The sequence below is a fragment of the Schistocerca cancellata genome, chromosome 8 (genome assembly GCF_023864275.1).
Source record: "Schistocerca cancellata isolate TAMUIC-IGC-003103 chromosome 8, iqSchCanc2.1, whole genome shotgun sequence".
Lineage (NCBI taxonomy): Eukaryota > Metazoa > Arthropoda > Insecta > Orthoptera > Acrididae > Schistocerca > Schistocerca cancellata.
In genome coordinates, this window is record NC_064633.1 from 285,487,372 (window position 1) to 285,512,180 (window position 24,809).

A 24,809-nucleotide genomic window follows, 5' to 3' on the forward strand; every position below is an offset into this window, starting at 1 on the left:
CCCACTGTCTCCTATGCACCGATTAGTCAATTTCCAGTTGTGTGTGAATCTCCATGTTTTTCTACCTGACGAATTATCCATCACATTATGTGTTACTGACCTCATGATTACTGCAACCTACAGGGGCAGGTGGTTGGGTGCAAGCACTGTCACACACAATTTCATGTACACTACTCCTGTCCCACCAGAAGATGGCATGGAAGTATTTCAGAAACTTCAAGAAAGAACTAAAGGGCACAACGTAAAGCATATGCATGACATAATTGCTATAACAAGACACATGTATTTTATTTTATGACACCAACCAAAGACATAGATATAGTACACAGCAGAGAGATTAATTTAACATTTCACTCCAACACTTCCCCTAAATGTTTATTTTACTAAATGCAGAACTTAACACATTCCAATTAATGATCTTAAATATTTAAGCCGGATATGTGGCAATGGTTTGGTGAGAATATCTGCAGCTTGCTGATTGCCTGGTACATGCTCAATGGCAAGCTGGCCTTCTTGAATATTGTCACAGATGTAGTGCATGCGACCATCAATATGCTTTGATCTCTTGTGAAATTCAGGATTATCAACAAGAAGAACAGGAACACTCTCCAGTGGTGAAATTTCTTGATAGAGCCTAGACAGCCATATTCCTTCTCTTGCCCCTTTCACTGGCAGCCACATACTCTGACTCTGTTGTTAGCAGTGATATGCAATGTTGCTGCCTACTAGCCCAGGTAACTGATCCTCCACAAAATCTTGCAACCACTCCACTAACTGAGCATCGGGTTGCTGGATCACTGGCATAATCAGCATCAGTATATATCTCAAGTCTTTTGTTTGCATGGCTAGTATCATATTTTATACCCAATGACACTGAACCTTTTATATACTTTAGGATTCTTTTTACCATAGACCAGTGATTTTCTCAAGGATTATCTAAAAATTTTGACACATAGCTCACTGCAAATGCTATATCGGGCCTTGTACCAACAACTAAATATATAAGACAGCCAACTGCTTCTCAATATGGAGCATTAGTTGGTTTATCACTGGTTAACTCATTTGGCTGCAGGTACTGCTCAATTGGAGTTGACACAGGATTGGCCTCTGTCATGTTGAACCGCCGAAGAATATCTTTAGCATAACTTTCTTGATTAATCTCTACTGATCCATTATCATGACATACAATATTAATATTTAAGAAATATCCTACTGGCTCAATAGTAATTTTAAATTCTTTTTGAATTTTCTTTAGGAAAACTTCAATATCCTTCTTCTTACTTGCAGATATTAATCCATCATCAACGTACAGAACTACCATCAACTTGTCATTGGAGTTTTCTTGATAGAACAAACACGGATCTGCCTTACCTTCCACAAGCCCAAGATTTATTAGGAAGTCCTTGAAGTATTGGTTCCAGCACCTTGGAGATTGTTTTAGTTCATATAAACTTTTATGAAGTTTGAATACCCGATCAGTTCCATCACTAAGTCCCTCAGGCTGCTCCATATATATCTCTTCTTTTAAGAAGCCATTTAAAAAAAAGCAGATTTTACATCAAATTGTGCCAACTGAAGTTGCTCACTAGCAGAAACACTCAAAACTGCTCTAATTGTGTCATATCTAGCAACAGGACTGAACATTTCATTAGAGTCAATACCTTTTCGTTGACAAAATTTGTGAACCACTAGTCTTCCTTTATAGCAATCAGTTTTACCATCAGCCTTACTCTTAATTCCATAAACCCAATGGTTTGTAATGGGCTTATGGTCTAGTGGCAGAGGTTCCAAAGTCCACATAGCATTTTCTTTCAGTGAAGTCATTTCTTCCTCCATTGCTCTTCTCCAATGTTCATGGTCTACAGAATTAATAATCTCAGTATAATTCTTTGGCTCATTTATTTCAGCCAGCATAATTTCAATAAGGTGCTCTGGTTTCTTCAGTTGTTGCCTATTTCTCAATTCTCTTTCACTAGAACTTTCTTTTGTAGGTTCCTTAAACACACTTGCATCTTCATTATTCTTCAATTCTTCATTGTCTGTTTCACTTGGGAGTAATACTACTGTTCTACCAGTTTTCTCAGGTTCAAAAACAACATCCTTACTCCAAATAATCCGTTTTTCTGATTCAATCCACACTCAAAAGTCATCAATGCCATCAGAATAACCATCAAAGATTCCTGGTTTTCCTTTTGGATCCCATTTCTTTCGCTGTTTCTTTGGAATATGAACAAAATACTTCATCCCAAAAATATAAAGTTTATTTAACTGTATCATCTTTCCAGTGAATACCTCATAAGGTGTTTTGACATCCACACAACTTGTACCAGTTCTGTGTAACACATAAACAGCTGTGTTTACTGCTTCTGTCACAAAGAAATTAGGCAGGCCCTGAGCTAGCAACATGGTTCAAGCTAGTTCCACAACTGTTCTGTTAGTGCGCTCAGCACATCCATTCTGCTCTGAAGTATAAGGATTTGTGATGATGAGTTGTATGCCATTTAATTTCATCAAAACTTTAACTTCAGTATTGTCAAATTCTAGTCCACCATCACATTGAAATGCTTTTGGTAGTTGACCACAAAAATTCTTCACAATGCTCACCATTCCTGCAATCTTCACTGCAGTCTCAGACTTTTGCTTGAGAAAATATATCACGAGTAATCTTGAAAAGTCACAAGTGAAGCAAAGAAAATATTCTGCTCCTCCCAGCAATTTACACTACATAGGTCCACACAGATCAGCATGAATCACTTCTCCAGGTTGTGTGGCATGCTAATGTCATAACTGAAAACTGCTGCAATGCTGCTTCCCTGTAACACATGCCTCAAAAAATTCTTTGCCAAAGTCTTTAACTTCAACACCATGCTGCTTCAAGAATTGTTGGACATGATGTTTGTTTTGATGACCCAAGCATTCATGCCAAATTTGCAGGGAGTCCTTTGACGCAAGATTTACCTCGGGATCACAAGGCTCAATTTGTGTTGTCACTTGAATCAACACCTTCAATAAGTTGCCACTACATATGCCACATGCTTTTACAATGCCATTGTTTTGGAACTCACACTTGTCTTTCAATGAATAAAAGTCTAATCCCTTGTCCATAGCAGCCGATACAGAAGAGAGATTTCTTCGCCCTTCTGGAGTATACAAAACATTATCCATATGGCATAACTTCCATTTTCCATCGACAAAAGTTTCCAAATAAATAGTCCCTTTTCCTAGTGAATGCGTAGTCGAATCATTGCCCATGCATATCTGCAGTGGTATTGCCAACTTAGTAAATGATGTATACCACTCAGTTTTCTTAGCCATGTCATTTGTCACTCCACAATCAGCAATCCATGAGTCCTCATCCAACTCTGCACTTATTACTCCACCAATGAAAGCCTGGTCAGGCAAATCACTTTTATTTTGGTTGTGGGCGGTATTTTGATTGTGTTTCACATTTGGACATATGTTTTTAATATGGCCAAATCCACTACAACCGAAACATTTGAGTTTCTTTTTGTTTGTAGACTTTTTGTATTTGTTTGACGAAGTAATGTTCCTCACAGTGGTGCTGTCTGCATTTTTAATGTTTGCTTTGGTAGCGAAAAGTGCAACTACCTCATCTCATTTCTCCCTCTGGCAAGCACGATGACTGTCATCAGAAGTTAACACACCCATTAAATGTTTTAGCATTTGTTGATCTTCAGATCTTGCCCACCATGGCTGTTGCCGACTTTCATAACTGTCAGGAAGTGTGTCAAGCTATCACACCATTGATGATGATTCATCAGGTTTCACATTCGAAGAATCAAGTTTTCAAAGTGAGATGTGTCACCATGTCATCACCTGAACTCACGTAAAAATTGAAGAATTCTGACTGAACAAATTGTGCAGCTTGCTTTGTTTTCTCTTCAAACACAGCATGTAGCTTGTCCCACATATCTCATGCACTCTCACATGCAACCAACAATGCCATGACTTTTGCTTCTACAATTCTAACAACAATCTGACTTGCTGCATGATCAGCTTTGTTCCATCTTTTCAGCACAGCATTAAACACATCTATTTGTGCTGATGCTGCATCCACTGGCAAAGCTGCCAGTTTTTCTACTTCACCAATACACACTTCATAAGCGCCATCTAATGCACATAATAAATTTCGTACTGTGAACTTCTAAATAGTCCAATTTTTAGTCCCACACAGCTTCTCTATACCATGAAAATCCATTGTCATCCTGTAAAACAGTTCAGATTTACAACTGCAAAAATTCTACAAGAGAAATGTGCAGCAATTATTCACATATATACAATACGACCTGCGCGTATAACACAAAACACGCTAACTCATTTCTGGTGTCACGAAATGTAAAATTGTAATACCCAATTCCTTTCTTGAATCATGTACTGGGCCTATAACCTATTGCAGAAACTTCAAGAAAGAACTAAAGAGCACAACATAAAGCATACACACGACATAGTTGCTATAACAAGGCACACATATTTTATTTTATGACACCAATCAAAGACATAGATATAGTACACAGCAGAGAGATATAAACATTTCACTTCAACAGGCAGGATTCACCTCCTGTTTTTCAGCAGATGGTACACCCACAGTCACTGCCCCAGCTTACACCACCACAGGCCCCACAACGTCTCCTGTGGACGCAAGAATGCATAATAATGCTGCCAAATTGTTTCCCTTTCAAATACCACTGCTGAGCCAGCAACAATTAAAGATACTGGGAAAACTATGTCCTTATCTGTTGCCTCAACTGGCATCAACCCATTAGTTGCACTGCTGACATCATGCTTTGGGCACGCCCTGTGCCCTCTGGTGCTTTCTGACTTGAAAAAAGGAGGATCACTCCCCTGTAGGCAGTGGGAGTAAGTATGCACTGTATGCTTGTAATGATTTTGTCAGATACTAATATTGTCCTTATCAATAAATATATGAAAATTATATCTCAGTGCTTTGTCACTGTTGTGGTATCACACTACTGGTACCCCATTTTATAAATACTGTTCAAAATATATATTGCTTTGTCCATCTGAACATCAATAGTATAGATGAAAAAATGAAGTCACTGGACATTGTAAGAGCTGAATGGAAATTGCGATGGAGTTAAATGTGTTTCTTTTCGAGCTATTTACCAAAGTCAGACAAAAGTCATTTAGTGTCAGTGATAGAACTTTACATGATTGGGCAATGCAATAGGCACTAAAGAATTTACATCTTCTCAAAGTTTGATTAGTCACTTCAAAATATCATATAATATATTGGCAAGAAAAAGAATGAAATTTGTATTGAGAAACAGGTCAGAAAATAAAGTGATTCAAAGTGAAATGATGTTGTTGTTGTGGTCTTCAGTCCTGAAACTGGTTTGATGCAGTTCTCCATGCTACTCTATCCTGTGCAAGCTTCTTCATCTCCCAGTACCTACTGCAGCCTACATCCTGCTTAGCGTATTCATCTCTTGGTCTCCCTCTATGATTTTTACCCTCCACACGCCCTACAATACTGAATTGGTGATCCCTCAATGTCTCAGAACATGTCCTACCAACCGATCCCTTCTTCTAGTCAAGTTGTGCCACAAGCTCCTCTTCTCCCCAATTCTATTCAGTACCTCCTCATTAGTTATGTGATCTACCCATCTAATCTTCAGCATTCTTCTGTGGCACCACATTTCGAAAGCTTCTATTCTCTTCTTGTCTAAACTGTTTATCGTCCACGTTTCACTTCTGTACATGGCTACACTCCATACAAATACTTTCAGAAATGACTTCCTGACATTTGAATCCATATTTGATGTTAACAAATTTTTCTTCTTCAGAAACGCTTTTATTGCCATTGCCAGTCTACAATTCATATCCTCTCTACTTTGACCATTATCAGTTATTTTGCTCCCCAAATAGCAAAACTCCTTTACTACTTTAAGTGTCTCATTTCCTAATCTAATTCCCTCAGCATCACCCGACTTAATTCGACTACATTCCATTATCCTCTTTTTGCTTTTGTTGATGTTCATCTTATACCCTCCTTTCAAGACACAGTCCATTCTGTTCAATTGCTCTTCCAAATCCTTTGCTGCCTCTGACAGAATTACAATGTCATCGGTGAACCTCAAAGTTTTTATTTCTTCTCCATGGATTTTAATACCTACTCCAAACTTTACTTTTGTTTCCTTTATTGCTTGCTCAATATACAGATTGAATAACATCGGGGATAAGCTACAACCCTGTCTTACTCCCTTCCCAACCGCTGCTTCCCTTTCATACCCCTCGACTCTTATAACTGCCATCTGCTTTCTGTACAAGTTGTAAATAGCCTTTTGCTCCCTGTATTTTACCCCTGCCACCTCCAGAATTTGAAAGAGAGTATTCCAATCAACATTGTCAAAAGCTTTCTCTAAGTGTACAAATGCTAGAAACATAGGTTTACCTTTCCTTAATCTTTCTTCTAAGATAAGTCATAGGGTCAGTGTTGCCTCACGTGTTGCAACATTTCTATGGAATCCAAACTGATCTTCCTCCTAGGTCGGCTTCTATCAGTTTTTCCATTTGTCTGTAAAAAATTCGCATTAGTATTTTGCAGCTGTGACTTATTAAACTGATAGTTTGGTAATTTTCACATCTTTGGGATTGGAATTATTATATTCTTCTTGAAGTCTGAGGGTATTTCGCCTGTCTCATACATCTTGCTCACCAGATGGTAGAGTTTTGTCAGGACTGGCTCTCCCAAGGCTGTCAGTAGCTCTAATGGAATGTTGTCTACTCCGGGGGCCTTGTTTTGATTCAGGTCTTTCAGTGCTCTGTCAAACTCTTCATGCAGTATCATATCTCCCATTTCATCTTCATCTACATCCTCTTCCATTTCCATAATATTGTCCTCAAGTACATTGCCCTTGTATAGACCCTCTAAATACTCCTTCCACCTTTCTGCTTCCCCTTCTTTGCTTAGAACTGGGTTTCCATCAAAGCTCTTGATATTCATGCAGGTGGTTCTCCTTTCTCCAAAGGTCTCTTTAATTTTCCTGTAGGCAGTATCTATCTTACCCTTAGTGAGATAAGACTCTACATCCTTACATTTGTCCTCTAGCCATGTCTGCTTAGCCATTTTGCACTTCCTGTTGATCTCATTTTTGAGACGTTTGTATTCCTTTTTGTCTGCTTCATTTACTGCATTTTTATGTTTTCTCCTTTCATCAATTAAATTCAATATTTCTTCTGTTGCCCAAGGGTTTCTACTATCCCTCATCTTTTTACCTATTTGATCCTCTGCTGCCTTCACTATTTCATTCCTCAAAGCTACCCATTCCTCTTATACTGTATTTCTTCCCCCCATTCCTGTCAATTGTTCCCTTATGCTCTCCCTGAAACTCTGTACAACCTCTGGTTCTTTGAGTTTATTCAGGTCCCATCTCCTTAAGTTCCCACCTTTTTGCAGTTTCTTCAGTTTTAATCTACAGTTCATAACCAATAGATTGTGGTCATAGTCCACATCTGCCCCTGGAAATGTCTTACAATTTAAAACCCGGTTCCTAAATCTCTGTCTTACCATTATATAATCTATCTGATACCTTTTAGTATCTCCAGGGTTCTTCCATGTATACAGCCTTCTTTCATGATTCTTGAACCAAGTGTTAGCTATGATTAAGTTATGCTCTGCGCAAAATTCTACCAGGCGGCTTCCTCTTTCATTTCTTAGCCCCAATCCATATTCAGCTACTACATTTCCTTCTCTCTCTTTTCCTACTGCTGAATTCCAGCCACCCATGACTATTAAATTTTCGTCTCCCTTCACTACCTTAATAATTTCTTTTATCTCATCATACATTTCATCAATTTCTTCATCATCTGCAGAGCTAGTTGGCACATAAACTTGTACTACTGTAGTAGGCGTGGGCTTCGTGTCTATCTTGGCCACAATAATGTGTTCACTATGCTGTTTGTAGTAGCTTACCCATACTCCTATTTTTTTAATTCATTATTAAACCTACTCCTGCATTACCCCTATTTGATTTTGTATTTATAACCCTGTATTCACCTGACCAAAAGTCTTGTTCCTCCTGCCACCGAACTTCACTAATTCAAACTATATCTAACTTTAACCTATCCATTTCCCTTTTTAAATTTTCTAACCTACCTGCCCAATTAAGGGATCTGACATTCCACGCTCTGATCCGTAGAACGCCAGTTTTCTTTCTCCTGATAACGACGATAATAGTCCCCGCCTGGAGATCTGAATGTGGGACTATTTTACCTCCGGAATATTTTACCCAAGAGGACGCCATCATCATTTAATCATACAGTAAAGCTGCACGCCCCCGGGAAAAATTAAGGCTGTAGTTTCCCCTTGCTTTCAGCCGTTCACAGTACCAGAACATCAAGGCCATTTTGGTTAGTGTTACAAGGTCAGATCAGTCAATCATCCAGACTGTTGCCCCTGCAACTACTGAAAAGGCTGCTGCCCCTATTCAGGCACCACACGTTTGTCTTCCCTCTCAACAGATACCCCTCCGTTGTGGTTGCACCTACGGTATGGATATCTGTATCGCTGAGGCACGCAAGCCTTGCCACCAATGGCAAGGTCTATGGTTGATGGGGGGAGGACTGAAATGATAGAAGTTTTTTATTATGATTGCAAATCATAAGGTCACTAGTTTTAGTGACTCTTACATTCACAATGCAGACCAGTCTGGTTTCCAAAAAGAAAAGTTTGTTAAAAGAACACTGTCATTCAAAGGGGAAAACCATACAGAGGCAACTGTGCAGTCCATTACTGCAATCACACACTCATACACTAAAATTCCCATAATTAGTCTGGATGGTTCCTTGCTGCCTAAACTAAGTGCATGTCTTCAAGAATCAACCACATGTTTTGGACTTGCATGTCAAAAGAACAATGTTGTTAGCAGACAATCTTACAGTACACACACCAAAGTCGGGGAAAATTGGGAAATGAAAATGGTAATATTTTCATGCATCATGCTTTTCTTCCATTCTACAGGAACAAATCTCTTTTCCTTCTAGATGCATGACCAGGTCATAAAAGTTCTGATTCATTAAAAGCTGTATCTTGTGCTCAGTATGACAAAGAAGTAGAGATACTTCAGATTCCAACTGGCATGATGAACGTAATTCAACAATTAGACAGAGAAGCTTTTTGGTAGTGGAAAACATTTTACAGAAAACTAACAAAGAAAATAACTGTGTGCAGATCACTGCAGTTTCAAGTCTACCACTATGACAATATTCCCAAGTTGCAATCAGTAGTGCATTGTCAGTTTTCCTCTTCATGGTTTCAAAACTTGATTAACTATGTATGGCACTTTTCAAAATCTATTGATATTAGACATCATTCATTTCTTAACACTGGCCCAGTTTCATCTAAGGACATCTAATAATGTCAGTGGCTAGCAGCGCTGTCATATTTTGTCTTTACTTGTATTTTCTTGGTGTACAAAAAACGTTTGTTTGGAACATTGCATCAATATTTTGCATTTTTGTGGCAGTAGGAAGAATCAGAATTAATTTCTATGTATTCCAAACCATGATATTTATTTGAATCTGTTCCATGGCATTTGGAAGGAATGCTGTAGATAACATATCAGTTGTACTTGTCAATGAATGTTTAATTATCTTACGATCACTTTCACATGGTGAATCTGCTCTCTCACTGCTGTGGCAAGAGAGTGACACATAGCTAACACCACCATGTCTCTACATGGCATTGGCATAACATAGCGAGAGAGGTCATGGCTGTACTACTCAGTTATGAGTGCGGAAAACATGTAACAAATTTCTTAATTCGTAAAATTTTTTACTGCCTTCCGGGTCATGTCAGCAGATAAAATACTGCATATGAACTTTTTTCAGCATTAGCTTGCAATGGTAAAAAAATCAACACAGGTTTTGACATGACAGCTCTGGCCATCCCCTTGTAATTTATACAGACCACTATGAGTGAGTCACAAGCTATAGGTTGCTTAATGCTGTGTTGACAGTGTTATATTTAATAAATGATGTCCACACCTCAAACTGTGAGCACCCACTGTGTGTCACCCACTGCAACTTATTTGCAGTTTAGTAGCTGCCCTCTCTAAGCATACAAACAGTCTCTCCTATAATGATGAATATGCTGAAGGGTGTTATGTTAAATGAAGTGAACATCTTCAAGTTAGTATTTAGTTTCTCTTTGGTATGCACACCAGATCCAGGTGCATGTGAATAGCAGTGTTCATGAGGAGAGAAGTAATAGTTTCCTTTTTTGGACAGGTGAAGGGAATACATTGTCCTATGTAATACTACTACAATATAGTTGTGTCAGTTCCAATAAACAGGCTGTGAGAACATTTCTGTGTCCTGTTGTTTCATTCTGCAAACCCAATCCCACCTGTGCCACTGCATGGCATAAATTGAGCTCAAATATTACAAGATAGGAGGAATGTATTTCCCACAGTAAAAATTGTCACCTGTTTTTCAGTAGATTTATTAGATCCAGTTACACAATATTTTTCAAAGAATAAACTTTAATTTTTGTACAAAATTTACAGTAAACACCAAAATATTATTTCAGTAGAAATGTGAATACTTAACTTTTGAAAAAGTAAGAAGTGTATTTACATTGATACTTAAAATGTATTTTTAGGTTGTATTTTGTTCTTCTGTTTTCTTTCAGGAGAGATAAGATGCAATGCTCGTTGTGTAGCAAGCACGGCACATGTTGCCACCTGGAATAATAATGAAATAAACATTTTTTCATGTACCATATAACTTAAGTAACTTTATATTAAGAAATGAAAGACTGAAAAATTATTGATGTCTTTTCACTCATGAAGATGAATAATAGTGTAATGTAATTGGTAATGAGAAATCACTACAGACTGAGTAAATATGAAGACTTAAAATTCAGAAAGTATTTAGATGTTATAAAGCCCTCTTCTACTGTATCCTGTTGACATGATATGTAACTACCACATCAGTATTCTCTAGATGCTTGCTGAAATAACATTTTCCTCAATCCTAATGGTGATTCAAATATTAGAGTGCTTTGATGGTCATATTCTTGCTAGAGATGATACACCCTTGGCTTTCTGCAACCTGTGAGCTGATATATCTAGACAGTTTCATAGTAACACACATTTAAATTTGGAATCCAACCACTTTGCAGTGTGAAATTTTCCATGTACGAGAAGCATTGTTAATAGAGGAAAAGAAAAATTAATGAGAAAAATAAGTTCTGGTTGGCACTACTTGGAGCTCTGGATCTTTGCTCTGATACCTGCCCCTCCCCTTCCCCTCCCCCCCACCCAACCCCCACCCCAACCAATCCCCATCACCAAGGGACAGTTTACATCTATTCTCAGATTCAAAATATAATAGTAAATGAAACCATTTACTGAAGAACAGAATATCTTCACTCATGATTCAGCACACAAAAAAGAATGAAAACAAATCTGTGACCAATCATGCTGCCCAGCTTTCTATACATTCAATATCCTCTGTTAGTCCTATCTGGTACAGGTATCACACATTTGATCAATATTCTAGAATGGGTAGCACAAGAGTCTAGTAAATAATGTCCTTTGTAGATTGACTGCATTGCCCTAGTATTGTACAATGAACTGCTGGCTGTCACCTGCTTATGTTAAACTGAGTCTATGTGGTTTTTCCATTTCATATCTGTTGTGACTCGCCGATCATTCAAAGCACTGCCGTGCAATTACACGCGTGCTCTACGTGCGGCGCTGTCTGCCAGCCATGCAGCAGCTGCGCCACCTAAGCGGCCAGCCAAGCAGCAGCTGCCAGACTGGGACTCAGTGCTCATTCGAATGCTAACGTGTACGCATGTCTTGCTTGTCAACTTACTCTGTGACTTATATGTGTTGTGTCGTTCTGAAATATATGTGTTAAACTTGACGTTATAACAATTGGCGATGAGGTAGTAGATTTTTCCTTTTCACCGTTGACCCACAGGGTTCCATGGCTACTGTCGAGCAATAATTGCAAAATCTCCTTGAACAGCAAACGCTTCTTACAGCGGCGATTTGCGATTTCATCGCGGCGTCAAATGCTGGGCGTTTCTTGTCGTTGGCTATACCTCCTTTTCCTCCTTACAACGAGATGGCGGAAGACTGGTCTGATTATGAAAAACGTCTTCGATAGCACTTCTTGGCATTTCATGTCACGGATGACTAACCATGTAAGTCTTTGTTCCTTTCCTGGATTTCACCTCAAATGTATCGGTTGTTGTCGCAATTGGCTCCTTTGAAGGATCCTGTGTTTTTGTCCTTTGCTGAAATGTGCTCACTTCTGTCTGTCTATTTTCAAAAGCAAACGCATGTGGTAGCCTCTCGTGTTGCCTTTTATCGTTGTCAAAAACAGCCACATCAATCCTATTGTGCTTGGGCTGCTGAACTTCACAGCCTCAGTCGAAAGTGTCAATTTGTTACTGACGTTCACAAAGAATCCTATGCCGATTCCATGGTACGGGATGCTATTATCCGGTCGGCACCCGACAAAGAAGTTCGGCAATGTGCCCTTCAGTTGGCGAATCCGACTCGAGATGAAGTTCTCGCCATTGCGCAGTTGTTTGAAATTTCTTGCGCTGCTGGGGCACAAATAAAGGCGTGGGGTGATGTCGGGGAAATACAACCTCTGTGCGCTGTTGACGACGCATGCGGTGCGTCCCCGCCGGCCGACGTGGCCGCAGTGTGCTCCCACGCGCAGCCTCGTCTTAGCCGTAAACAACCCACTAAGAAACTGCAGCAAAACCCAGCAACTTCTTTCACGTCCGCGGTGTTTTACGAAACATTCACACGAGGATTGTCCCCAACGTTGGGCTGTGTGTCACAATTGCAAAAAGAAATGTCATGCGTCTTCCGTTTGCAAATCCGACCGCATACATGATGTTCATGAACATGACACTGATTCTGATTCTGTGTTGTCTGTCAATTGCACTTCTTCCCTTTCAGGGAAGTTATTCCTCACTGTCCAAATCCTTGGTTGAGATGTTCGCATGCAAGTAGATACCGGTTCTGCTGCCACTATAATTAATTCTCAGACGTATCTTCAGTTGGGTTCTCCACTCCTGTCACCTGTCACTCGGCAATTATGGACGTACAATTAACAGAAGATTTCTCTCTTGGGACAGTTTAATGCTGAGGTCTCTTACAAATCCATCATTAGCACTGTTCCCATATTTGTGGTCGACCAGAGCAATGCAGAAAATCTTTTTGGTTTCGATGCCTTTCGCGTTTTTGGGTTCTCCATAGATGACTATGTCAATATTGTCTCTGATGCTATTCCTTATGCGCAACTGGGTTCCTTGTTGATGACATTTTCGTCCCTTTTTTCTCCTGGATTAGGCCATGCAAATGACTTTGAAGCTCATATCACGCTCAAACCCACTGCTCGGCCTAAGTTTTTTCGGGCTCGGCCCATTCCTGTGGCCCTTCGTGATCAGGTAAAACAGAATTGGATCGTCTCACTACTTCAGGGGTCTTGCTTCCTGTCACTTCCAGTGAGTGGTCCTCTCCTGTCATTGTCGTTGCTAAGCCAAATGGTGATATTCATCTCTGTGGCGATTTCAAAGCCACTGTAAATGCTCAATGCCTCATCGACACTTACCCTATGCCCCGTCCTGAAGAACTGTTCACCGAACTTGCTGGAGGCCAGCATTTTTCTAAAATTGACCTGTCAGAAGCTTATCATCAACTTCTTCTCGACACTGCTTCCCGACAGTTTCTGGTCCTTAACACGCCTTTCGGCCTCTATCAATACCAACGCTTGCCTTTCGGGGTTGCTAGCGCCCCTGCTCTTTTTCAGTGATTCTTGGAACAATTATTGCTCCCTGTCCCTGGGTGTATCAATTGCATGGACGACATTGTTGTCACTGGCTCCACCACTGAAGACCATCTTCAAAATCTCTGCACACTTTTTCATGTCTTACAGACTGCCGGTCTTAAGTGTAATCTTCAGAAATCACAATTTTTTCAGGCATCTATCACGTACTTGGGGTTTCAACTCTCTCAGGATGGTATTCATCCACTTCAGCAAACTGTCGCTGTGATCGATGCCCTTCCTTGTCCTACATCTGTTAGGGGACTGCAGGCCTTCTTGGGGAAAATAGCATACTATCACAAGTTTTTACCATCTGCGGCTTCGGTGGATCAGCCGTTGCTTCGCCTGTTGCATAAAAACGTGCCTTTTCACTGGTCCACGTCATGCGAAGCTGTTTTCCAGAAATTGAAGACTATGCTTAAACAGGCCCCATGCCTGGCTACTTATCAACCTGGCCAACATCTTGTTCTTGCCACAGACGCCTCTCAATACGGGGTCAGTGCAGTCCTTGCGCACCGTTTTTCTGACGGTTTGGAACAACCCATTGCTTATGCCTCCAAAACGCTCACAGATGCCCAACAAAAGTATTCTCAAATTGAAAAAGAAGCTTTGGCCAATATTTATGCTCTTCATAAGTTTGGTGTTTTTCGCTATGGCTCAAAATTTCATCTTCTTACGGATCACAAACCACTTGTTTCCTTGTTTCATCCATCAACGTCACTTCCCGACAAGGCAGCAAATCGCCTCCAGTGTTGGGCTCTTTACTTGTCTCGTTTCAATTATGAGATTCATTTCCGGCCAACGGCTCGACATGCAAATGCTGATGCTCTGTCTCGCCTTCCCATGGGTCCTGATCAGGCATTCGATAGGGAGGAACTTTTGTGTTTCCACCTGGATGTTGCCTAGCAGCGAGTTGTGGACGGGTTCCCCATCACTGGGGACAGGCTGGCGGCTGCTACGGGTTCTGACCCTACCCTCTCCCTGGTTTTACGCTGTATTCAGAAGGGTTGGCCAGATCGCCCGTCTGCTAAGACTTCTGATCCGTTGCGGAACTACTACGCTTTGCGCTACCGCCTCACGGCTAGGGATGGTGTTATCCTCCTCTCCACTGACAATGCTTCGCCGCGTGTTGTGGTACCTGCGTCTTTGCGTGCTTCGGTCTTGCGCCTCTTTCACCAAGGGCACTGGGGTGTGTCTCGCACAAAATCTCTGGTGCACCGTCATGTGTACTGGCCTGGCATCGACTCTGAAATAGCACACATGGTCGCTGCCTGCGGCCCTTGTGCGTCACAGGCCGCTGCCCCGAAGTCATATTTGTCACCGTGGCCTTCGCCTGAGAAGCCCTGGGAGCGCATTCATGCTGACTTTGCGGGACCCTTTTTAGGTACTTATTGGCTCCTCGTAATTGACGCCTACTCTAACTTTCCTTTCATTGTCCGTTGCACGTCGCCTACCACCGTGGCAACCACCAGTGCTCTCGCCCGCATTTTTTCTTTGGAAGGTCTCCCCTCTACTTTTGTTACTGACGATGGTCCGCAATTTGTCTCTTCCAAATTTGCGGTTTTTTGTGCTCGTCACGGTGTTATGCATGTCACGGCTCCACCGGTCCATCCACAATCCAACGGTGAAGCTGAACGACTGGTCCGCACATTTAAGGCTCAGATGCGGGAACTTCTGACTTCTTCTGCTGCTGATGATGCGCTTCTCCAGTTTCTGGCGTCTTACTGTTTCACCCCCATGGGTGACCACAGCCCGGCTGAGCTCTTACATGGCTGACAGCCCCGCACGCTACTTCATCTTCTGCGGCCTTCCACCTCATGGCCGCGGGTGCCTTCACTTGGCCGGTTCACCGCCGACGACCTCATCTGGGTATATGGATATGGCAGGTGGCCAAAATGGAGCCCAGGCCGCATCTTAAGACACCATGGCAGATGCCTGTATGAAATCCAGACGGACACGGGTGTTGCAGTGTGTCATTCGGACCAGCTTCGGCCTCATGTGCCAGCAACGCCTGTTCCGAATTCCACTACACCAACTTTGGCTCTAACTGATGCTCGGGATCTTGGCATCTCTCAATACTTACAATGCAGCCCTCTCACCATCATCTCGATGCCAGCACAAGAACGGATGCCACCAGGAGACGTGCCCATGCAGGAACCGGATGACCATCCTCTGTCAGAGCAAATCTACTTGCCTCCTCCTCCAACGGACGCAGACACATCGCCCATGTCTCCTGTCATATCAACTGGACTTGCCGCAATGGGCAGATTGGTGCATGGGGCCCCAGCAGATTCTACCCCTACGTCTCCTATCTTCTCGACCCGTTATCATCGGGGACACTTCCGTCTGTACGGGAAGCCTCCTCCTCGAGACTTTACGGCGAGTCAAACAATGCCTATGGACGTTAGCCATCTCCAGGACATGTCCATCAAGACCAGTGCAACAATTTCAAAGGGGGGCAAAGTGTTGTGACTCACTGATCATTCAAAGCGCTGCCACGCAATTACACGCGTCCTCTACGTGCGGCGCTGTCTGCCAGCCATGCAGCAGCTGCGCCACCTAAGCGGCCAGCCGAGCAGCGGCCGCCAGACTGGGACTCAGTGCTCATTCGAATGCTAATGTGTACGCATGTCTTGCTTGTCAACTTACTCTGTGACTTATATGTGTTGTGTCGTTCTGAAATATATGTGTTAAACTTGACATTATAACAATATCCCAACAAATTGTTACACCCAAGTATTTGTATGGTTTCACTGACTAATTGCAACTCATTGATACTGCAGCCTTAAAATGCTACTTTTTTTTAATTTTGTGAAGGGCTCAATTTTACATTTCTGAACAGTTAAAGCAGGTAACCAATCTCTGCACTACTTTGAAATCTTGTAAAGATCTAATCGAATATTTCTGCAGTGTTTTCAGACATTACTTCACTATAGATCACCTCATCATCTGTGAAGAGTCTAATGTTGCTATTAATATGTCCTGGAGGCACACTTTAAACTACTTCTACATCTGCTGATGACTTTCCACCCAAGATAACATAGTGCATCCCCCCTACCAAGAAATCCTCAATCCTATCACAAACTTCACTTTATCCATTATCAATGTAAGTGTGGAACTGTGCCCAATGCTCTTTGGGAATCATGAAATACAGCATCTGTCTGACTGCTGTGATTCATGGGTTTCAGGATGTCATGTGAGAGAAGCACAAGTGCTGTTTCACATGATCAGCGATTCAGAATACATGCTGATTGGCAAGGAGGAGGTCATTCTTTTTGAGGTATCTAATTTTTTTTTAAATTCAGAATATGTTCCAAGATTCTACAACAGATGGATATCAAGAATATTGGATGGTAGTTTTGTGGATCACATGTGCTACCCTTTGTACTTTGATGAAGAAACCTCTAGATAAATCCACATATGGTGCAAAATCAGGTAGTCTTAATGCCAACATCATCTGACAATAGTGCATGTGTAAATTGTGCTACCACTATACAAATCAATACAAGGTGCAAAATCAAGTGATTTAAATGCCAACATCTTTCGACAGTGGTACTTGTGTAAGTTCTGCTACAGCTACATCCTCCAACTGGTTACATGATCTGTGCCCATAGGTTGGGTAGTAATGGTACAGCAAGTGAACTGGTTGAAGGTGCATTACTTAATAAACCTATCTGCTGTAATTTCCTTAACATCTGCTGTTCTTACATCATACCTTCCTCAACCAACACTTTCAGGATAAAAACTAGATCTGAAGTGTCAATGAAGTGCAGCAGAGGTGCTATTATGCTCTTGGTAAATTGATACTCACAGGTATGACATGTCCCTCTTCCACTGACCATGAGTACACCAAAAAACATAAGTGTGTTGGTGAGCTAAAATAATTTGTTATGTGTGCAAGATCCAGAATTTCACTGGCAGAGATGGCCCTAGCCTATGCATTTCTAGGGTGCAACAAAAGATTGGCCACACTTCAAGAACATTTGAAGGCACTGTTGCTGTGGTCAGCCATCTGCAGGCTGCTGCCTTGGGGTATAGCATTGGTGGAGAAACTGGCCTATTAATGGGACATCTCAAATGTCATTTGTTGCACCCACAGTTTTTTTTTTGCCAAAGCACTTCCAGTGTACCTGGTGTGAGGGAACTGTGCTCATCACAGAGTGAGTGGGAGGTTGTAACATGTTTGCATGACTCAAAATATGGGCACTGTCTGTCTGGCCATGTCCATTCTCTCTGTGAGTGGACAAGTGGCTGCTCCTTCATAAGGGTAGCAGGAACGCAGGGGAAGGGATTTGCTAGTTATTGGCAGCTCCAGTGATGGGTGCATTATGGGATACCTCTGGGAAATATCATCTAGGGCTGGCAAAAAGTTCAGTGGGCACCCAGTATGTCTTCTGTGAAACCTCATCTGAGATGTGGAGAAAGCCCTGCCTGCAACTACAGCGAGTGCAGGGTGAAGTTGTCTTCTAGTTGTGGCTCATGTTGGCTCCAATGACACCTCTTGCTTGGATTCTGAGGCCATCCTCAGTTTGTATATAAGACTGGTGGACATAGTGAAGAATGCTGACCCCGCTTTGGCATGCAAGCAGAGTTCACAGTTTGCAGTATTATACGAGGTTTACTTCAAAAGAAATGCACACTATTTTTTTTTAAATCCATCTTTTATTCTACATGTTTGAAAGTTTTACAGTGGGTAGATACATCCTTTAGGAATAATATTTTCATTTCTCCACATAATTTCCATCCCTCTTAACTGCCGTATGCCATCTTGGAACTAGTGCCTGTATACCCGCACAGTAAAATTCTGGACCAACCTGTTGGAGCTACTGTTTGGCAGCGTGCACAAGTGAGTCATCACCTTCAAACCTTGTTCCATGAAGAGAATCTTTCATAACATGTAAGCTTTCAGTTTCCCAAAGAGATGATAGTCACTTGGAGCCAGGTCAGGACTGTAAGGCGGGTGTTTCAGTGTTGTCCATCTGAGTTTTGTGATCGCTTCCAAGGTTTTATGACTGACATGTGGCCGTGCTTTGTTGTGCAACAGCAAAACGTCCTGCTTTTGCCAATGTGGTTGAACATGACTCAGTCAAGCTTGAAGTTTCTTCAGTGTCATCACATAAGCATCAGAATTTATGGTGGTTTCACTTGGCATGATGTCCACAAGCGAGAGTCCTTCGGAATCGAAAAACACCGTAGCCATAACTTTTCTGGCAGAAGGTGTGGTTTTGAATTTTTTTTTTCTTGGGTGAAGTTGCATGATGCCACTCCACTGATTGCCTCTTCGCCTCTGGTGAAAAATGATGGGGCCATGTTTCATCACCTGTCACAGTTCTTCCAAGAAATTCATCTCCATCATTCTCGTACTGTTCCAAAAGTTTGCTGCATACCGTTTTTATTGTTTCTTTGTGAGCCACTGTCAACATCCTGGGAACCCACCTGACACAAACCTTTTTTATTGCCAAGACTTTCAGTATTCTGCAAACACTTCCTTCCCCTATGCCAACGTAGCATGACAATTCATTCACTGTGATGTGTCTGTCAGCAGTCACCAATTCATTAACTCTCTGCACATTGTCTGGAGTGTGTGCAGTATGAGGCCTACTGCTGTGAGGACAGTCCTCAATATTGTCGTGCCCTCTTTCATCACATAACCTGCTTGCCCACTGACTAACTGTACTGCGATCGTCAGCAGCTTCTCCACACACCTGCTGCTGCAAGGAAAATCCTCAATATTGTCGTGCCCTCTTTCATCATGTAACCTGCTTGCCCACTGACTAACTGTACTGCGATCGACAGCAACATCTCCATACACCTTTTTCAACCTCTTGTTGATGTTTCCCACTGTCTCGTTTTCACAGTACAGGAATTCTATGACAGCACATTGCTTCTAACGAACATCAAGTGTAGCAGCCATCTTGAAGACATGCTGTGATGGCACCACTCACAGGAACAGGTTGAACTAAGTTTTAAAACAAGCGGGAAGGATGTATCTACACACTGTAAAACTTTCTCACATGTAGAATGAAAATTGTATTTATAGAAAAATAGTGTGCATTTCTTTTGGAGTGAGTCTCGTACTATAACCGCCAGATCCTTTGATGTGGAGCCAAGTGAAATCTCTCAATCAGAGGCTCTGAAGACTGTGTGAAGGTCTTGGCAGTAAATTTTTGCACCTATGTTATAGAGCTGGGAATTGCAGGACTCTTCTTGATAGATTGGGGGTGCACTACACTGAGGAAGCAACTACTCATGTGGCAGCGTATGTGTGGAGAACAATGGATTTTTTGGCTAGGCAAAATACTGAGGCCTGATGACTGCTCATCAGTCAATACCTGTCAGAGAGTGAAATCAGATTCTGTACAAGGTAAAGACACTTCAGATGTCAAAACTGTAACAGTAAATCACCAAAGCTTTCATAACATTTACCACACTCTAGGAACACTGTCACATGAAACCAAGAGCTGGAGAAAATCCAAAGTAGAAAGCTCTGAAATATTTAGTGATGTGGAACACATATTGTAAAAACAGATTAGACATCATGGGAGGGTAATGTTCATTGCAATGGACTAAATTATTGTGTTGGTTGTTTTAAAAGTTATTTCACAACAAGTAACCAGCCTAAGTGAACTCAAGACCATCATCATATGTCCTTACCAGCCACCTCATTCTACTGTACCAGTTGTGGAATCATTCAGAGAAAATCTATGCTAAAAACGGAAGTACCCTGATCATAGAATACTTGTTGGAGGCAACTTTAACCTTCTGAGTATAGACTGGGATATGTGTAGGTCCATTAGAAGTTATAAGGCCAGACAGCCTTGTGAAGCAGTCCTGAAAACACTTTCCAAAAACTGTATTGAGCAGAAAGTTTGGCAACCAACATGCAATGGAAATATTTTAGATCTTGTAGCTAGCAATAGGTCTGACCTTATTGACAGTGTCAATGTAGAGACTAGGATTAGTAATAGTGATGTCATCATAATGATAATGGTTACTGAAGTTCATAAATCCCTCAAGGACGCTAGGAGAATGTTTATGTTGGAAAGAGCACATAATCAGTTGTTAGCATCCTACTAAGGCAATGACTGCAAATAATTCACTTACAATATGATAGTAATATACAAATTAAGGCAAAGTTTAAACTGATTGTAAATTGCACTCTGAAGAAATATATGCCAGGTAAGTGGATTAAGAGTGGAAAAGTTTAGTTTAAAAACAAAATGCAGAAAATGCTGAGGCTGCAGAGATTGTTGTGCTCTCAGTTCAAAAAAGGATGCAGAAATGCCAACAGACAAAAGTTAGTAGAAATTCATTTGTCTATAAAAAGATTGATACATGCTTGTATGTTAGCAGAAGATCTTGCTGACCTGAAAAATTCTGGTCCTACATAAAATCACTAAACAATTCAGTGGCTTCTATTCAGTCACTCATTAGCCAGTCCTCTGTAGCAATAGAAGGCAGCAAAAAGAAAGACGAAATTCTAAATTATCTGTTTATAGACTCATGCAAGCAGAAGCATCATACAGACATACCATTGTTTGACTGTCACAGAAATTCCTGTATGGATGATGTAGAAATAGGTGTCTCTGGCATTCAGAAGAAACTGAAAGAATTGAAAACAAATAACATGCCTGGTGTATATAGAATTCCAATTTGGTTTCGTGGATACTACTCTTCAGGAGTGCCCCCTTACCTAGTTTTCAATTATCATGAATCTCTGACCCAGCACAAAATCTCACGCAACTGGAAAAATAACAGGTGACTCCTATAAATAAGGATAAAAGAATGGACCCCCAAACTTACAGACCAATATCCTTAACATCAGTTTGCTGCAGACTTCTTGAACATATCCGAAGTTTGAATATAATAAATTTGCTTGAGGCATAGTAGCTTCTGTCCAGCTATCCAGATTTATAAACTATTGCTCATGCAAAAATCAGCTTGTCCTTTTCTCATTTGACATCATGTGAACCACAGATGAAGAGTAACATGCACATTCCATATTCCTAGATTTCCAAGTAGAATTTAACACATTCCCACTGCAGTCTGTTAATGAATGATTGAGCTTATGGGATAGATTGCCAGACATGTGAGTGGCTCAAATACCTCTTAAGGAGTACACCCAGAACATTGTCCTTGATGGCGAGTCTTCATCAGAGCAAGGATATCACCAGTGGTGTCCCAGGGAATTGTGACAGAACTGCTCTTGTTCTTCATATACATAAATGATCTGACAGATAGACTGAGCAGCAAGCCGCAACTGTTTGGTGACACTATAGTGTTGGGGGGAAGTGTTGTTATTGAATGACTATAGGAGCATACAGAATGTCTTAGACAGAATTTAAATTTGGTGTGATGAATGATGCTCTGAATGATGAAAAATATAAGTTAATGCTGAAGAGTAGGGAAAACAATCCAGCATCATGATTAAATTTCTAGGTGTGATTGTGCAAGGCAATATGAGATGGGAAAAGCATGTATGATTGGTAGTAGGGAAGGTGAATGTTTGACTTTGGTTTATTGGTAGAAATTTAAAAAATTCTGGCTCACCTATAAGGCAGACTGTGTATAAAATACTGGTGCAACCATTCTTGAGTGTTTGTGACATTGAACCAATTAAGAGGCATGCTGCCAGATGTGTTACCATTAGGTTCAGTCAATACACGAGAATTACAGAAATGCTACTAAGTCAAATGGGAATCCTCAGAAAGAAGACAACCTTTTCTTTGTGAAACACTGCTGATAAAATTTAGATAACCAACATTTGCAGCTGACTGCAGCAGAATGACTGTATGTTGCCAGAGTACATTTGTGTGAGTATGTGTGTGGATGTTGCTGTAACCAGGTTATACAGTTTTATTCTATATTACAGCAGTGGAAAAATTTAAGAATTCCACAGAAAACTACTGTGTGTGAGTGTGTAAGGTGGAAAACTTATTTTCTTTCTGCATCTGGGCTTCCTTTATCAAATAATAGGGCTGGGTGAAATAGAATTGTATAAAAAGTAGCAAGAACATTTTATTTTGACTCAGGATTATAGATGAATGTCATGTTAACCCTTGAGTAAGTCCACTTGCTTCAACTCTTTCCTCTCTCTTCTGCCACACACAAACTATGAGTTAAACCAACCATTACCTACCCTTAAAGAGAAGTAGGAGGCACTTTAAAAGTTCTTTGCTAAACATAATTTCTTCAGGAATTGATGACCCATAAATGAGAGGTGGATAGTGCAAATTACTTTTCCTTCTTTTATTACAGTGAGGTGACAAAAGTCATGGGATACCTCCTACTACTGTGATGAACCTCCTTTTGCCCAGAGTAGTGCAGCAACTTGACATGACATGAACTCAATAACTTGCGGAAATATTGAGCGAGGCTGCAAATATAGACATCCATAATTATGAAAGTGGTGTTGATGCATGATTTTATGCACTAAGTGACCTCTTGATTATGTCCGATGAATGTTTGATGGGATTCATGTTGGGCAATATAGGTAGACAAATCATCTACTGGAATTGTGAAGAATTTTCTTCAAAGTAATCATGAACAATTGTGGCCCAGTGACCTGGCACAGTGTCATCCATAAAAGTTGCATCACTGTTTGGGATATGAAGTCCATGAATGAATGCAAATGATCAATGATCAGTTCAGCTGGACCAGAGGACCCAGTCATTTCCTTGTACACACTGCACACACCATTATGAAGCCACCAACAGCTTGCACAGTGCCTTGTTGACAACTTGGGTCTATGGATGTGTGGGGTCTGCACCACAATCAAATCCTACCTCCAGCTCTTACCAACAGCACTATCCTAATGGGTAGGTTCATCATATGTCCCATATTGATTTCTGTAGTTACTTCATGCAGTGTTGCTTGTCTGGTAGCACTGACAACTTTACACTGTTCTTGGTCATTAAGTGAAGGCTACCAGCCACTGCATTGTCCATGATAACAGTAATGCCTGAAATGTGGTATTCTCAGCACACTATGGATGTTATGCATCTTGGAAAATTGAATTATTTAATGATTTTGGGAATAGAATGCCCCATGCATCTAACTCCAACTATCATTCTGCATTCAAAGTCTGTTAATTCCTGTCGTGCAGTCATAATCGCATTTGAAACTTTTTCACATGAATCATCTGATTACAGTTGACAGCTCCACCAATGAACTGTCCTTTTATGCCTTGTGTGCATGATACTATTGCCATCTGTGTATGCACATTTCACTATCCCATGACTTTTGTCACCTCAGTGTATATTTATGAATGTTACTATTGCTTTCAGTCATTGATTAAATGTTGACAAGACACTTTTTACGAGAGTAAATAAAGAGTGAGGCTTAAAGAGCTGTTTACAAGAAGTACTAGAGGAAACACCACATATTGTCCTTATTTCATGCTTCTGTGCAACAAAGACACTTTTCCCTCAGTGAGAAATTATCACAGTATATGGTGCCAAAAGAGATTAGTGAATAAAAATTGGAGAAGTTAGTCAATTTTTTTCATCTCCAAAATCTGATTACCTGTAACATAAAAGTTGCAGAGTTTAGACATTAAGATGATCTGTAAGTTGTGAATTCCAGTTCAAGTTCTTATCAGTAAAAGTACTTAAGAATTTAGAATATTCTGTTTCATTTGTTGATTTATCATTATGTACCATTGTTAAATAATGTGGTTATGCCTTGAGTAGTACTGAATTTCAGGTATAGAGTATTATCTAAATTCAGTGATGGTCCATTTGCAGAAAACTATTTAATTTTCAAGAAAATGTTATTTGTACTTTCAACTGTTGAAGTTTCTCCATTAGGCATGATTATAATATTTGCATTGTCTGCAAAGAGAACTATTTCTACTTTTTAGTTATAGAATGGAAGATCATTTATATATAACAAGAAATGGAGGAAAAACATAACTGACATCTGTGATTACTCTCCATTCTGAAGATGATGTTTCATTCTCTACACTCCCTGAT

At 40.7% G+C, this 24,809-nt stretch overlaps 1 protein-coding gene across 1 annotated transcript in view; it reads right to left on the bottom strand.

The window, feature by feature from the left end:
- Positions 1-10,515: 10,515 nt before the first annotated feature.
- Positions 10,516-24,809, bottom strand: part of LOC126094675 (calcium/calmodulin-dependent protein kinase type IV-like) — a 606,666-nt gene continuing 592,372 nt past the window's right edge. The window contains exon 10 of the mRNA XM_049909186.1: positions 10,516-10,724. Coding sequence (XP_049765143.1) covers positions 10,626-10,724 — 99 coding nt within the window. The 3' untranslated portion in view covers positions 10,516-10,625. The remainder of the gene's footprint in view (positions 10,725-24,809) is intronic.